This window comes from Lynx canadensis, chromosome B2 (genome assembly GCF_007474595.2).
Source record: "Lynx canadensis isolate LIC74 chromosome B2, mLynCan4.pri.v2, whole genome shotgun sequence".
Lineage (NCBI taxonomy): Eukaryota > Metazoa > Chordata > Mammalia > Carnivora > Felidae > Lynx > Lynx canadensis.
This window is the reverse complement of record NC_044307.1, coordinates 58,691,402-58,706,076: the sequence shown is the minus strand read 5'-3', so window position 1 is coordinate 58,706,076 and position 14,675 is coordinate 58,691,402. Positions and strand designations below refer to the sequence as shown.

Below are 14,675 nucleotides of genomic sequence, written 5' to 3'. Positions count from 1 at the left end.
AATAGGTTGAGAATGTTAGCAAGTTTCCCAAGGAAATGGGAAAATTTTGTGACAAAATAAAATGTATTTTCAAAGGCTTAGAACATGCATTTGAAAGCCCATGGGTTTCTGCTGTTAAGAGAATGTCATACAGTGATTGGGAGAATAAGAAAAAGGTATTTGTCATCACTATAATGATACTCAGGCAAAATGTTTGACACTTTGCATGTATTAAAAAATAATGGTGGTTCAAGGTAATTTACTTTTTGCTCATAGAACTTTTGAAAAATCAAATGAGTTTCTTCGTAAAGTCATGTGTTCTTTAATTTTGGAAAGGTCCTGAAGAATCCAACTATTTCTTGAATATGTTATTTAGGACATTCCAGCACTAGAAATTTGGGACTTTAAATAAAACTTTAAAAAGATTTCATCAGAAAATTCTTCCATACCTGGGTATCTGAGTGGATCAGGATTTGGAATGGGGAATATTGTTTCCAGTGAAATCTCCTAAAATTGTGCCTGCCAAGTGGCTTTTTTTTAATTGAAGTATAATTAACATACAGAGTTATATTAGTTTCAGGTGTATAATATAATGTTTCGAAAATTGTATACATTTCTCAGTGTTCATCAAGATAAGTGTACTTTAATTCTCTATATATTTCACCCATCCCCCTTTTCATCTCCCCTCTGGCAATGACCAATTTGTTCTCTGTATTTAAGCATTCATTTTTTTTGTTTATCTCTTTTTTGTTTATTCATTTATTTTGTTTCTTAAGTTGTATATATGATGAAATTATGTGGTATTTGTTTCTGAATGACTTATTTCACTTAGCATTGTACCCTCTAAATCCATCCACATTGTTGCAGATAGCAAGATCTCATTCTTTTTTTTTTTATGGCTAAGTAATATTATTCTCTCTGTGTACACACACACACACACACACACACACACACACCCTCATATTTTTTATCCATTCATTAAGGATGTTATATAGGCTGTTCCTATATCTGGCTATTGTAAATAATACTGTGATATCATAGGGGTGCATGTATGTATCTTTTCAAATCAGTATTTTTTATTTTCTTTGGGTAAATACCAGGTAGTGAATTTTTTAATTTAAATTTAGGCCAGTTAGAGAGCTCCAATCACTGGTAGCCTAAAAATAATATCTATCTTGTATCGTGTTTTAGGGATTGACAAATGTATGTAAATGACCTTGCAACATGCCTTGTACATAGGTAGAAATTTTACCCATTGTTACTATATAATAGTATTTTGCGAGCTGGAATATAGCAGTTTATTATAAATATGCAAAGTTTCTGAATAGTAATTGAGCATTTTGCCTTGATAAAATCATTCTGATCATAATAGAGTAATATAGACATAGTGGTACAGGTTATAATAGATTAAGATAAGTTTCATTGCCCAGGTTGGTTCTGGTTGTTTGCATATTATCTCTTAAAAATAATTCCCAGGGTAAGAGTCTGCTTTATTTTATGTTAAATGAATTATTCCTAAAAGCAGAATGTAGAAGAAAAAACTTTCTCTTAACATAAGATCACAGTGTAGTTTAAGTGTATTGAATTCTTTTTTCCATTTTTTTTCTTTATTTTTTGGGAAGTTATTTAACATACAAAATAGGTTGGGGCTCCATATCTGGCATTTGTAGCAGCTGCTTTTGTTGCTTTTATCCCATTGCATCTTTGCTGGGAAGTTTCTAAACACATTTACTATATCTCACTTCAACCTCTACTGTTATACCTTATACTTTTTTTGGGGGGGGAAGCTGAGGGATCTTAGTGAGCATACACACCCATTAACCCCTCATAAATCAATCTAGACTATGAATATGTTAATACCATGGGGACAACCCTTGACTAATGGGCAGTACGAGTCAGTGGACAATTGCTCTGGTTCTCAGTCATTCCAGAACACCTTCTATTGTGCCTTCTCCACAGATCTTCAGATGGTCCTTATTGAATGCATAGTTATATATTGCTATATAACAAATTGCCCCCCCCCCCACTAAGTCCAGTGGCTTAGAACAGCAAGCATTTATTATCTCACCATTTCTGTGATTCAGGAATTTAAGAGTGGCTTATCAGGGTGATTCTAGCTCAGGATCTTTCATTAGGTTGCAGTCAAGTCATTAGCTGGGTGAGTCATATGAAGGACCTGTATGGGGCTAAAGGTCCTCTTCCAAGTACACTCATGTGGTTGTTGACCAGAGAATTTACTTCTTCTCCATACGGCCTTTTTCGTAGATACTTGAGTATCTTCATGACACAGCAGTTGGCTTGCCTGAGAGAACCAAAGAGAGAAGAATGAGGAAGCCACACTTTGACCAGATGCTGGCTACACCTTAGCAATGAATTATGAAGTAGAGCCTACACTCGATGAGACAAGAATTAGGATCTTTGCTTTGAAAAGGATGAACAGTTTTAAAACCACTACAGTGGGACTGAGCACCATTACACATAGTGGCAAAGAACTAAATAGTACATTCCTAGATGACTCTTTTACGTCCCTGTTTCATTTTCCCTACTTCTTCATTGTTGCTTATTTGCATCACCTCCCAAATAAGCAGCCTGTGTTTAAGTCCTTGTCTCAGTTTCTGCAGGTAGAGCATCCTAAATCAAAACAACTTAGTAGTCTGAAACTTAAATAAACTCTCAAGAGTCAAATATGAAGCAATGTTTAATTGAAAACTTATATGAAATAAAATAATTCATTGTGAGTTTTGTGCATTCATAATCACTGAGAGAGTTGTAGTTATTATTGCTTCCTTTTATCTAAATTATTTTGCTCTCCATATATATAATTTCAGCAGCTATTTAGACAATATTCTGATTTGTAAAGTGGTCTCACAAAACTTAGATTTTTGTTGTAATAATTGCCTTCAGGGAATATTCTCTTAATTTGTATGCATAATTAATAGTAAATGACAATAGAATTAATCAGGATAAAAGTAAAAATGTTAAAAATGGCCTTCAGGATTCATAATTTAGGAAATACTAATAAAAGTACTTATTTTTCATATTAATTAGGATTATACTTTATGCAATTTACTTAAGGCTATAATAAAATTAAGTTACACATTTACAAATACATATAATAATTCAGATTTCGGTCTATCACCATTTCTGCAACAAATCAATCACAGGAGTTTAAAATTCCTATGTTTTTAAATATTTAGAAGATACAGTATGCTCAAATGAATAGTACAGAAAATAAGTAACATAGCCTAATATCTTTTGAACAAATGATCAAGGCCATTGTGTTCAGGTCATTGGTTTTGCCTACTCACTAGGATATACCCAACTTTTCAACGTGGTGTTCCTGTTGTGTTTCCCAGGAATTAGGTTGTTTACTATATCAAAATATTGATATAAGCAAAAGGAGCAAAAAAAATCAATGTGTGAATCCATAGTCATTCACATGAATATATTAACCAAAAATATTTGGATTCCTAGATCTAATTCAGTTATATAACCATTTCAGTTCCAGTCTAATTACCTAATATATCATCCAGGACTAAGAAGGCATCAGAACACAATGATAAGAGAGATGTAAAATAATTTTATTTTGTTTTATTTTGCCTATGGCTATTCTCCAGAAGTGTGGTTATTTATATGAAAATAAGCCAACAATTCCAGAATGTGTGAATTTTTGACTAAGATATAAGTAAATACACAAAATTAAGCAGAGCATATGAATTCCTAATAACTAAGTGCAATCAGTTATGTAACCTGTAAAGGAAATATCTAACATTCAGAGGGATAGATACTACATATTTTGGTATATTCTATATATTTCATATTTTTAATTTTTTAATGTTTTTTTTTATAGAGACAGAGCACTAGTGAGGGAGGGGCAGAAAGAGAGGGAGACACAGAGTATGAAATAGGTTCCAGGCTCTGAGCTGTCAGCATAGAGCCTGACGTGGGGCTTGAACTCATGAGCTGGGAGATCATGATCTGAGCTGAAGTCAGACACTTAACCAACTGAGCCACCCAGGCACTCCATAATTTTGTATATTCTAAAGCAAATGGATTTATGTAAGGTTGTCACTAATTATTAGAGAGAAAAAAAGTAGATCACAGAAAAGAACTGTGAGGATTCTGAAATTGTATGAAGTGATTTATTTGCATATTTGATAGTTTTTAGCTATTCTAACTTGAGAATTATTGGCTTCAGCAAGGTTCCAGATATTGAATAAATGATCAGCTTTTGAGCATTTGTAGTTAATATTTTAATGTTGATGCTTTGCAAATGCAAAAAAGATGCTAAAATATGGTTGCTTCCTTAATAGTTATTAAACAACATCCTACTAAATTATGGTATTCAAATCTGGCAAATGGAATATTAGAGATCGTGACTATACTACTTTATAAATTGGAAAGTAAATATTTTGAAGTAAAATAAGAGTTTAATAATGTAAGTTGAATTAAGTCTTATTAAAACTCAGTTGTAACACATCTCAACTAAAAAGAAAAAGGTTTGAATAGAACTGATTGTGTGGGAGGGAGGGAAATTCAGTTTTTAAATACTACTTATTATTTCTTACCCCATTGGATGATATCAGGCATTATTTTATTTGTTTTATATGTTTGCAGACTTTGTTATGTGCCTCAGAGTTTAACTTGATTAATTCCCCAAGTGGTTATTTTGATGTGGTGGAATCCATAGAGATCCCCACAAACAAGAACAATAACAGACATGGATTATGTTTCACTCTATTTAAGAGAGAAGAACAGGAACATAATGGGATAGAAATACCACAATGATGATCTTAGTAAATGTGAAATAAAAATAGCCATATCAAAAGGACAGTATCTACAACTTCAGTGGGATCTGCAGGAAGAGCTTGTTCAAGAGGTAGTGACCAGCAGAGTGCTTATAGAAGAGTGGCCAGGCAAGGTTGTTAACAAAATAGCTACAAACCATACTTAATGATTCTATTTGCAACTTGTCTCCAACAGGTGATGAAGTAGTATTTCCCAATTTGAATCATCATTTGAGGGTAGCTCCTACCACTTGTTAATAGAAGTCCAAACTAACTTTTTTGCACCAAGTACTCAATGCAAGTATGATGTTGTGTCTCTATGAAAGTTTCTTTTGAGTTCTCATTAAAATAAATTTGCTTTCAGTGTTTTAAATTGCTATGCTTCATAATTAATTTGTGTTTTATGGCCTTTCCCCTAGTTTTGTAGATCAAGTCTTGCGTTAAAAACTCGATGTGACAGTTTCATAATTTAGTAGTTTCTTACTAGTGTTTTAAAAGACTTTTTTAGCAGTTTTAGGTTCACAACAAAATGCAGAGGAAGATACAGAGATTTCCCATATTTCCCATACACCTTCTGCCCCCACACATGCATGGTCTCCCCCATTATTAGCATCACTCACCAGAATGGTAGATTTGTTATCAAGGATGAACCTACATTGACACATCATAATCACCCAAAACTATAGTTTACCGTAGGGCTCACACCCAGCATTGTATATTCAATCGTTTAAAAATATATGTGTGTGTCTGTGTGTGTGTGTGTATAATGGATATATATATCCGTTATATGGATATACACTCAGCGTTGTATGTTCAATGGTTTAAATATATATATGACATATAAATAAATTCAATATACATATAGATAATATATATTCAATATATATGGATATATATCCATATATCCATTATAATATGCAGAATATTTTCACTGCCCTAAAAATCCTCTGTACTCTGCCTGTTCATCCTTTCTCTCCCTCCCCATCACTGGCAACCAACTGATCCTTTTATTCTACTCATAGTTTTGCCTTTTCCAGAATGTCATATAGTTGAAATCTTACAATACATAGCCTTTTTGGATTAGCAATATGCATCTAAATTTCCTGCATGTCTTTTTATAGCTTTATACTCTTTTTTGCAGTACTGAATAATATCCCATTGCTGTAAATAGGCCTTTAATAATGTGATTAAGTGTGGGAAGAGGGGAAGCATTCCATAGTCCTATGACTAGGGTCAGTCTTTTGGTGAGTATGTCTCTGGACTGTGAACTTCACAAGTGTTTCTCAGATCACATAGGTGAGATGGAATGGCTAGAGTGGGATGGAGTTGGGTATTTCCCTTTCCCCACATGGAAGGCTAAAATTAATTGCAGTTTGGTATTTCCCTTCCATAGGTGAGTTAGGTTCTGATAATACCCCAGCAAGGTAGACTCTTGTTAGCTAGCTTCTCCTGAGGGCAGCCCTTATTAAGAACAATGTTCTGGGGGTGCCTGGTGGCTTAGTCATTTATGTGTCTGACTAGTGATTTCTGCTCAAATCATGATCTCATGGTTTCTGGGATCGAGCTGAGCATCAGGCTCTGTGCTGGGCGTGGAGCCTGCTTGGGATTCCCTGTTTCCCTCTATCTGTGCCCCTCCCTGCTCCTACTCTCTCTTTCTCTCAAAGATAAATAAATGAACATTTAAAAAAAAGCAGAATGTTCTGGTGTATTTCAACATGGTAACTTTCCCCCCTTCCCTTGTCAGAAGCAGGAGGAAGTTTTTCTCTGATATTTACTGTTGGAACATGGTCAGGCTTCTGGGGGTAAATCTCAAAATATTGTGGGACCTTCGTATGACTCAGTCCCTGAACAATTTTCTCTCTCAGACTTGTTCCACACCAAGCCTCTAGCAATGCATCAATTAAAGCTCAAGCTTTCTTCTCAGGCTCTGTTGCCCATCTCAATTTCCTTGTGTGAGTCTCTATGCCAGTAACCCAGGACTCCCTGTATTCCCCTGTCTCTTCAGTGTTGGGATCATTGTTTTGCCCCATTCCCTCCCTCTCTTGTGGACCAGGAATAGTTTAATTTTTCAGTCTGTTCAGCTTGTTATTTTTTAGGACAGAGGTGTATTATTAGTTCTTTCATACATCTTTTTGTATAAACAAACCAGGTACATCATTTCAATATGTCAGAAATCCCATTAAGATGTTTCTGAGGTAAATAGATATATTTGAGATTAAATTACCTATAACAGCAATAAACATAGCTCAATTATTTGATATATTAAGCATTATTCTTAGTCATGGTATAAATATTTTTATAGAGTATAGGGCTAAAAACTTATGCATTTCTATATTTTAAAGATGGGTGGGGAGCTTGGGTGCCTCAGTTGGTTGAGCATCCAACTCTTGATTTTGGCTCAAGTTATAGTCCCAGAGTCATGGGATCAGGTCCCACACTGAGCCTGGAGCTTGCTTGAGATTCTCTCTCTTTCTCCCTCTGCCCCTCTTCCCCTCCCCCCTCTCCCATTCTCTCTCTAAAACAAAAAACAAAACAGTAAGAGGATGTATAGAATCTTTTCATTATTCAAGCTAAGAATATAAAGATGACACAACCTTGCAAAAAGAGTAAAAGTTTAATGATAAAAGTTTAAATTAAAATTATAAGCCATTTGCAGATTACAAGAAGAGGACTGTATTCAAGCCTGAAATCAACAAGTGGGGATCATGCCAGGAGAGCAAGCCTGGTTTAACATTCATAAACCAATCTATGTAATTAATTAATCATATTCACAAATAATTTAAAAAACATATAATCATATCAGTCATATTAGCATATCATGTATCATTTGACCATATGATATTAACAGATGAATAAGAAAAACCATAAATTATAATATTAGATGCACAGAAATCATCTGAGAAAAGTCAAAGTTCATTCATGATAATGGCTGTCAAAAAACTAAGAATTAGTAGGAACTTCCTTAACCTAATAAAATATTTACAGATAGGACAAGAATAAATTGATCTGTCTTTATTCACAGATGGTATAATTGTCTTTGTGGGATACTCCAAAGAATCTCCTTTTTTTTTTCAAAAACCACCCCTGGAACTAATAAGATGCTTTAACAAGTTTGCAAGATATAAGGTATACAAAAATCAATTGCTTTCTAGCAATGAACATTGGTATATTGGAAAGAAAGAAACAAAAAACAAATACCACTTACAAAACAACCATCCCAAAATAAAAGACTTATGTATAAATCTAACAAAATACCTATAACATCTGTATGTGGAAAACTGCAAAACACTCATGAAATAAACATGATCTAATAAATTGAGATATATTTCTTATTCACAATCTAAGTAAGTGGAGAAATGTTTATTCACTTATTCTGAGAGAGAGAGAGAGCATGAGCTGGGGAGGGGCAAAGAGGGAGAGAGAATCTCAAGCAGGATCCACACTATCAATACAGAGCCCAATATAGGGCTCAAACCCATGAACTATGAGATCATGACCTGTGAAATCAGGAGTCGATGCTTAACTGACTGAGCCACCCAGGCACCCCAATGGAGAAATATTTCTTACTAATTAGAACACTCAATATTTTTAAGATGTTATTTCTCCCCAACTTGTTTTCTCCCCGACTTGATCTATAGATTAAAAACAATACCACTCAAATCTCAGCAAAGTTTATATACATAATAAGGCTTATTATATATACATATAGTTGTATATATTCTTCCTTAAGCTAGGAATGCATATACATATGATATATATATATTTACATATATATATACACACACATATATACATATACATATATATATACACACACATATATACATATATATATATTAAATGAACCAAGTTTTTTTTAATTTTATTTGCAAAAGGCAGTAAAAACATATATACAGGACATATGAAATTCCAATGCCATCAGTAGGACCCAACTCCTGCAGTTTACCAGTGTGGAATCTTCGCCAAAGGCTGGTCTGCAAACAGGCAGGCAAGCAGGATGAAAGCATTCCTTTGATTGCTAGAATTTCTCGCAATAATAATAATAATTAAGGGAACCTTCCTTTAGCTGGATACTGCATAAATAGGCAACACAGCTAATCAAAATGTAAACATATGGTTTTCTGACACCGGTATAGCAATTCAAAACTAGTTGCAACCAGAATAATTTCTAACTTATCCTACTATAGGGATTCTTGCACTCTGCTACATGATCCCTATGAATCTTCTCCCAGTCATCATCTTCTCGACCTTAATCAAATGTCTCAGGGTGTAATTTGTCTTTGGGGCATTCTTCAAAGTAACTGTGAACATATTTTCCCACAAACCACCCTGTGTATTCTTCAGGCATCTTGCATCCCAGACCATTATATTGTACATTGTAGTGGTGCTTTAACCAGTAGTAGAGGTAGTGGATATTGTAGTCACATTTCCAAGGGTATCTCTGAGCCACAAGAGTTGCAAAAAATACAAGTCTTCTAATACACCACAATCATAGTTTTGTAGACTTTTGTTTGATAATTCTAACTCTTCTAAATGTGTGAATCCTAAAAAAGCACCAGTATCTATGAATTCAATACCATTGTTGCTGAGGTTTAATTTTTTTAGCTCATGAATATCTTCAAACTCCTTGGGTCAAAGCTGGTTGATTTCATTGTATGACAAGTCAAGTTTAACAATGTCTGGAGGGATGTTGTTTGGAACTTTCTTCTACTCTTTCTGTTTGCAGTCCAGCGTTTGTATGGGAAACATGTAATTGTAGCAAAGAGAAGAGTCTACCTCAGGCTTGATGACTGGGGGTATCCCTGACATTGGGGTTTCAGGTCTAATTGTTCCCTTTCTTCTTCATTTCATAACTGTTAAAGGTTTATCTGCAGCAGCTTTTGATTTTTAGATCTTGTGGGCTTTCACACTTGGTGTAGTTCCCCAAATCTGGGTTTCTTGGAATCCGCAACATTGAAATAAGCATTTCCATCTCATGAGTACATGCCACGGGTTGTCATATATATATGACATATAGATAGATAGATAGATAGATAGATAGATAGATAGATAGATGAGTGATAGCAAGTTCCCCTCTAAAATTTAAAAATACCAAATCCATGACACCAAAGTAATGTGTGATCATGGGCTGATTAGTCATTAGTCCTTCGAGATGTCCCATTTGAGATAATAGTAGGATTGGAGTAAAGAATTGAAATGGTCCCAAAATAGGAATCAGATGCCAGGTAGAGTTCCAGTATAGAAACCCCCATGTTGAGATGAGCCTGGGGCAAGAAGAGGTACATGTTCAAGCAAGGATTGTTGGTTTCTCCAGGCTAGGTGATAATATACATGTTCAAGGAACAATACACACACACACACACACACACACACATACATATATATGTCTCATCTGTATGTCATATATATGACATATATATGTCATATATATTTGTCTCATATGTATGTCATATATATGTCATATATATGTCTCATATGTATGTCATTTATATGACATATATATAACATATATATCATATATATTTCATGTATATATGTCATATATATATATTTATTTCACATTCCTACATTCCATTTTCAGAGATTAAACATTGAGAAACCTTGTTCACATGCATAACTATAGGGAAACAGAAGGAGGTTTTTTTTTTTTTTAAGTTTATTTATTTTGAGAACGGGGGGAGGGGCAGAGGGAAACTCCCAAGCAGGTTCAGCACCAGCTCAGACCCCACATGGTAATGGAACTCAGTGAGATCACCACATGAGCTGAAATCAAGAGTCAGCCAGATAACCAACTCAGCCACCCAGGCACCCCTAGAAGGAGTTTTATTATACCAATATCACTCACTTCTTTAAACGCCTTCCAACAAATCTGCCAAAAATCACACCTTTATCAGTAATCAAAGAACCTGTTTTAATGATCTTTCACCTAACAGACTGTTAGCTACTCCTTCAGTTTTCTCTCAAGACAATATATATGAAATATATATATTATATATATGTGAAATTTATCACGTAGCCTTGAGAAACCAGCCATCCTTGCTTGAACGTTTACCTCTTCTCACTCCCGACCATCTCAACATGGGGTTTCTATACTGGAACTAAATATATATATATACATATATGTATGTATACACACACACACACATACACACACACATATATATGTATATAAAACTCTGTGTGTATATTACTGTACATAAAACAGATTTGCATACATATATAATAAAATAATGGTCTTACATTATTTTATTATATATATGTATACAAACCTGTTTTATGTACAGTAATTGGCTGTACCAAATAATCATACCAAAGCCTTCTACTGGTAATCTTCCTCAGATAGGTTCAAGTGATATTCGGCATTTGTGTACTTCGTGGACTACCATACTTGAGACTTCGTTTCTGATTTTAGTTTTCAGGCCATGCACACAATTCAAAATATACACAAACTGGGTTAAGGCAATAGAAGTGGGCTGAAATAAAGCACGGGATTTGGAACAAGTAAACTGTGTATTTTGATTGCGTTAGAGCCACAATGTGACCAGCAAGTGCTGTGCATGTCTCAGGGCTCTTTTACTGTAGTGTTAGGGGCTTCTGAACATCTACGGTGATTGCGTGGCGGGTGGACAAACAGTGTATATGACCTGCTGGACGCTTAGCTGAGGGCTCATTTCTTCTCTACCTCTCTTTTCTTGGATTCTTGTTTCAGTCTGTCATCACCAAGGCAGCCTGGATTGCATCTTCCGCCAGGATGGAACAGTGCAGCTTCACGAGGGGAAGGCAGAGCTCCTTGGCAATGTCTGTGTTCTTGATGGTCAGGGCTTCCTCCACCGTCTTCCCTTTTACCCATTCTGTGACTAATGACCTAGAGGCAGTTGCAGAACCACAGCCAAATGTTTTAAACTTGGCATCCACAGTCGTCCCTTTTTCATCTACTTGAATGTGTAATTCCATCCAGTCACCACATGCTGGAGCTCCCACCAATCCATATCCAACATTTTTTGATGTCTTGTCAAGGGAGCGCACATTCCTCGGATTTTCACAGTGATCAACAACTGTCTTGTGATAGAGCCGGGTGGGAGCCGACAGCTGCCAAGCAGACAGATGCGGGCTTCAGAGCGGCAGGGTGGACCCTGCCCGCCTCAGAAGGCTGGCTCCAACCGCCGCCGCCGCCGTCTTGTGGGCTTGCGCCTGCACAGGCTAAGCAGAAGACAGTTGTGTTTTTTGTTTGTTTCTTTGTTCACGATTTTTGGTTTAAGTAAACACTTTTCCTGGTTCACACTGTTTCGTAGGGACTGTTTGAAACTAGACACATTCTTAATTCCCCGTGGACTATACATACCTTTATTACCCCAATTGCAAACAATTAAAAAACAAAATAATTTAAGCCTGTTGTCCTTGCCGGAAACAACATTTGTATGACATAGACTCCACACAAGAACTTCATAGTCATAGCTTCTCTGCCATTCAACAGAGTCCGTCTGTAGTCTCTCATGGTAATGTAGGGAAAATACCAACAAAGCACAACAGATGGGATGCAGAGAGGCGTACACACAGACCTGAGGACCTCGCACAGCAGTAATGAGCATGTGCTGAGGAGGACAGCCATTCCCACTGGCATGTTACTTTGCAGACCAAGGAAAGGACAGGCAGGCGATCAAATCAAACCCCTTGTTTTCAGGGAGCTATGTCTGTTGATGGTACTCGCTAGTGCATTCATATTATTCAGTCCTACAGTGGCTGCCATCAGCCCTTGCAGAGTCCCAAGAGAGGTCAGAGAATTCATGGCTGCACCAGCACTGGAGTTGGGGGTTGAAGCAGCCACTGGACTTACGAGGGCTCCTGGGGTGCTGCTCGTGGTGGACAAAGGGTTTGCTTGGTGGTGGTGGCTGAGGTCTGGGCCTTAGCCACTGCTGCTGCCATTGTCGCCAGGTTCTGTAACTGCAGGGCATTCATACCAGCCATCTGCTGAATGCCACTGAACGCACCCAGGTTGCTGGAGGAGGTGGCCTGCTGCAGAGGTGCCAGGTACTGTGGGGTGAGTCCGCCCAGACTTGTCAGGTTCCCCCAGGTGGCAGTGTTGAACTGTTGCATCTGCCGTGCCAGCTGCTGTTGGAGGCACCTTTGCTCTTTGTCCTTCTGAGTGTCTGCGAACTTGACTACGACGGGTGAGGAGCAGCCCTCCATGGTCTGAGACTGATGCATGGCTTTGATTGCATTCTGTGCCATTGCCCTTATAGAAAATGTGACAAACGCACAGCCTCGACTGAGCCCATCGGGTCCCGGGACAATCTGGCATTCTTCTATCTGGCCAAATGGAGAAAACATCACTGATATCATTCTCATTACATTTCTTCGAAACCATTCCTACGAACAATTTTCGGTCTTCCATGGCGTCTGACTTTTCGCTATCTGCAGGTTTCAACTGAATGGGATGATATATCCCAGGTAAAGTTTTAATATTGTGCAGTGCATTCTGGGCCTCAAGTGCAGTTTTTCTTGTATAAAATGTTACCAAATAACAACCTTTACTCTGGGGAGGGTTCTGACTCCTGTCGGGGAGGACGTTGATCTGGTAGATGGCTCCATAAGGCTCAAAAAGTTCTCCCAGCTTCTTTTCCAACCAGGACCGGGGATCTGTCCAACAAACTTCTTAATGGGATCTGGGTCTCGTTGGTCTGAGTGATCCAAAGCACTTTTCATCTGTTGGCTGTGCTGTTAATTCTGTCAGGAATTAGCAGGCAGCCCTCAACCATCTTGTCAGGGAGAAAATCCAGCTTGAAGGCAGAAGTTATGTGCTCAGCGCGTGCTCTGTGCTCTGGTGCAGGATGGGGGGGGGGAGGAAGGGGGCTTTTTTTTTTTTTGTAAATTATCCAAAATGATTTCTTTATTGAGTTTACGTGACTACATAGACTTCACAGTTCTATGGTATATTTATATTTAGCTACAGTCACAAATACATTTTAACATTCACGATGATGAGCATCATCATCACCATTCCAGTAAACAAAACTTATGTATGAATAAAGAAAAATTATATTGTAGACACTTGCCCCTTAATGAAATATAGTATAACTCTTTACCCCTAAGTGTGGGATGTATATGGCTACTTCCTTCTAAAGGGTATACTTGATATGACTTAATGAAAATGAGTTTTGCTATCTTTATCCCTAATACTCCTATCACCAGTAAAATCATGACAATACCATCAAACAAGCCCAAGTTGAAGGACAGCAACAAATACTTCTCAGAACTCTGGAGTTTATTAAAAAAAACAATTGAAAACTAGGTGGCACAGTTGGTTAAACATCCAACTCTTGGTTTTAGCTGGTCATGATTTGGTGGTTGCATGAGTTCAAGCCACATTTCCAGCTCTGTGCTAGTGGTGGAGAGACTGGTTGGGATTCTCTCTCTCCCTCTCTCTGCCCCTGCCCTACTCACACTGTCTTGGTTTTTCTCAAATGAAATAAAACTTTAAAAAAAAGACAATAAGTATAAGAAACTATCACAGTTTAGAGGAGCTAAGGAGATATGGCAACTAAATGTTCTTGTGTCCTGGATAAGAGGCTGTAACAGAAAAGAAAGAGAGAGAGAGAGAGAGAGAGAGAGAGAGAAGAAGGAAGAAAGGAAGAAAGGAAGAAAGGAAGAAAGGAAGAAAGGAAGAAAGGAAGAAAGGAAGAAAGGAAGAAAGAAAGAAAGAAAGAAAGAAAGAAAGAAAGAAGAAAATGAAAGGAAAGAAAGAGGGAAGAGGGGCACCTGGGTGGCTCACTTGGTTGGGCGACTGACTTCAGCTCAGGTCATGATCTCACGGTTTATGGGTTTAAGCCCCGCGTCGGCGTCTGTGCTGACAGCTTGGAGCCTGGAGCCTGCTTCAGATTCTGTGTCTTCCCCTCTCTCTCCCCCTCCCCT

General features: G+C 37.2%; 2 protein-coding genes and 2 pseudogenes across 2 annotated transcripts in view; 1 reads left to right on the top strand and 3 right to left on the bottom strand.

Annotated features, from left to right (window-relative positions):
- Positions 1-14,675, top strand: part of EYS (eyes shut homolog) — a 1,650,074-nt gene that overhangs the window by 817,729 nt on the left and 817,670 nt on the right. The gene's annotated exons all lie outside the window — the stretch shown is intronic.
- LOC115514631 lies at positions 8,935-9,779 on the bottom strand (annotated as a pseudogene).
- Positions 11,434-12,355, bottom strand: LOC115514630 (annotated as a pseudogene).
- LOC115514628 (CUGBP Elav-like family member 2) lies at positions 12,424-13,555 on the bottom strand. The gene is given in 5 exon segments (XM_030316760.1): positions 12,424-12,644; positions 12,647-13,098; positions 13,100-13,403; positions 13,406-13,471; positions 13,474-13,555. Coding segments are annotated over 5 exon segments (1,092 nt in total). The 5' UTR covers positions 13,523-13,555.